At 68.8% G+C, this 1,489-nt stretch overlaps 1 protein-coding gene across 1 annotated transcript; it reads right to left on the bottom strand.

The window, feature by feature from the left end:
- Nucleotides 1-211: 211 nt before the first annotated feature.
- Nucleotides 212-1,213, bottom strand: AURANDRAFT_72887 (expressed protein; the record flags this gene model as incomplete). Its single annotated transcript, XM_009044933.1, has 1 exon — nucleotides 212-1,213. A coding segment is annotated over one exon (947 nt), but the record flags the coding sequence as incomplete, so codon positions are not given.
- Nucleotides 1,214-1,489: the final 276 nt, after the last annotated feature.

Below are 1,489 nucleotides of genomic sequence, written 5' to 3' on the forward strand. Positions count from 1 at the left end.
CCCGCGGTAACCACGCGGAGCCCCGGGGCCACCACCTCCAGGGCGCCCCCTCCTCCCGGCACGGCGCGAGAACGCTCGTCATCTGGGCCGTCCGTCAAGACCGGCCCGCCCCAGGAGCACCCGGACTCACCGGCGCGCCCATGCCGCCGTCGTCACGGTCGTTCGCGGTAGTCGTCGGTTGAACGTCCCTGTCGGACCCCTGCTCGTATTTCGACACCGAGTTCTTACATCTTCGACACAACAAGGTTCGGCTTTGGGTGCGGTTTTCACGCGCTTTGGTTCTGGTTCGGGTTCGGGTTCGGGCGACGAGAGCGGGAAGGGAGCGAGACGGGAAGCGGTACACTCGGGTGTTCTACCAGCCGATGTCGCCGCCGATGACGACGTCGCCGTCGAAGGCGCCCGACGCCATCTTGTCGTCGATGGAGTGCGGGACGACGGCGGCCGTCATGGGGAACTCGACGGGCGCCGTGTTGACGATGCGCACGACGTTGCCCGAGCCGGGCGTCTCGAGGATGGCGAAGAAGGGGCGGTCCAAGCCGTCCTCCGTGTAGAGCTCGATGACCTGCTTGTTGTTGTTCGGGCCCTGGAGGAGCTCGATGCGCGCGTTGAGCGGCCGGCCGTCCGTGCGGAGGAGGACCTCGACGGAGTTGACGAGGGGGTCGAACGGGTACGTGCGGAGCGCGCCGCCCTGGATGGTCGTGGCCGAGCCGGCGGTCTCGGCGGAGGGGTTCTCGACGTCGTTGGCGTAGACGTCGGCGGCGATGGGGAACTCCATCTGGCCGATGTTCCGGATCGCGACCGTGTTGGGGCCGCGGGGCGTCGCGATGACGCAGCTGAAGGGGCGGAGCTGGCCGTTCTCGACGTACACGCGCATCTTGCAGGGCGTGTTGTCCGGGCCGTGCCAGAGCTCGAGGTCGGCGTCGAGCGGGCGGCCCTCCGTCGAGAGCACGACCTGCACCTGGTTGACGAGCGGCGACTTGTAGGACCACGTGCGAAGCGAGCCGCCCTGCACGAGGATCGTGGAGTCGGCGCCCGGGGCGTTCTTGGGGGAGCCGCCGAGGCCCAGCGGGCCGGACGACGACTGGGCGGTGGGCGAGCTGTACGGCATCGTCTCCATGTTCATCGGCGCCACGCGCTGGATGCTCTTGGTCGCCGGAGCGAACCCATCGGTGGCGGAGAGCGCGAGGGCGAGGATGAGGGTGCGGACCATGGTGTTGGTGCTGGGACTTGGTGACGGCGCGTACGAACTAGAATGACGTTGTTCTCGTTATCGGCTTCTTCAAGGTGGCGGAATTCTTGGGAGCTCCCGAGGCGCGTGCGGCTCGTCTACGAGGCTTCTACGTGCCGGCCCCGTCCCCGAGGCCGACGCAGTCCGCGAAGAAGGGGTCGCCGCCGCGGAGCACGTCGTCGGGGATCGTCTCCCAGTCGTCCGCGGCGAGGACGCGCCCCGCCGTCGTCGTGACCTTGCAGGACCGCTCGCTCGCCGCGG

Source organism: Aureococcus anophagefferens (genome assembly GCF_000186865.1).
Source record: "Aureococcus anophagefferens unplaced genomic scaffold AURANscaffold_1079, whole genome shotgun sequence".
NCBI classification, from domain to species: Eukaryota; class Pelagophyceae; order Pelagomonadales; family Pelagomonadaceae; genus Aureococcus; species Aureococcus anophagefferens.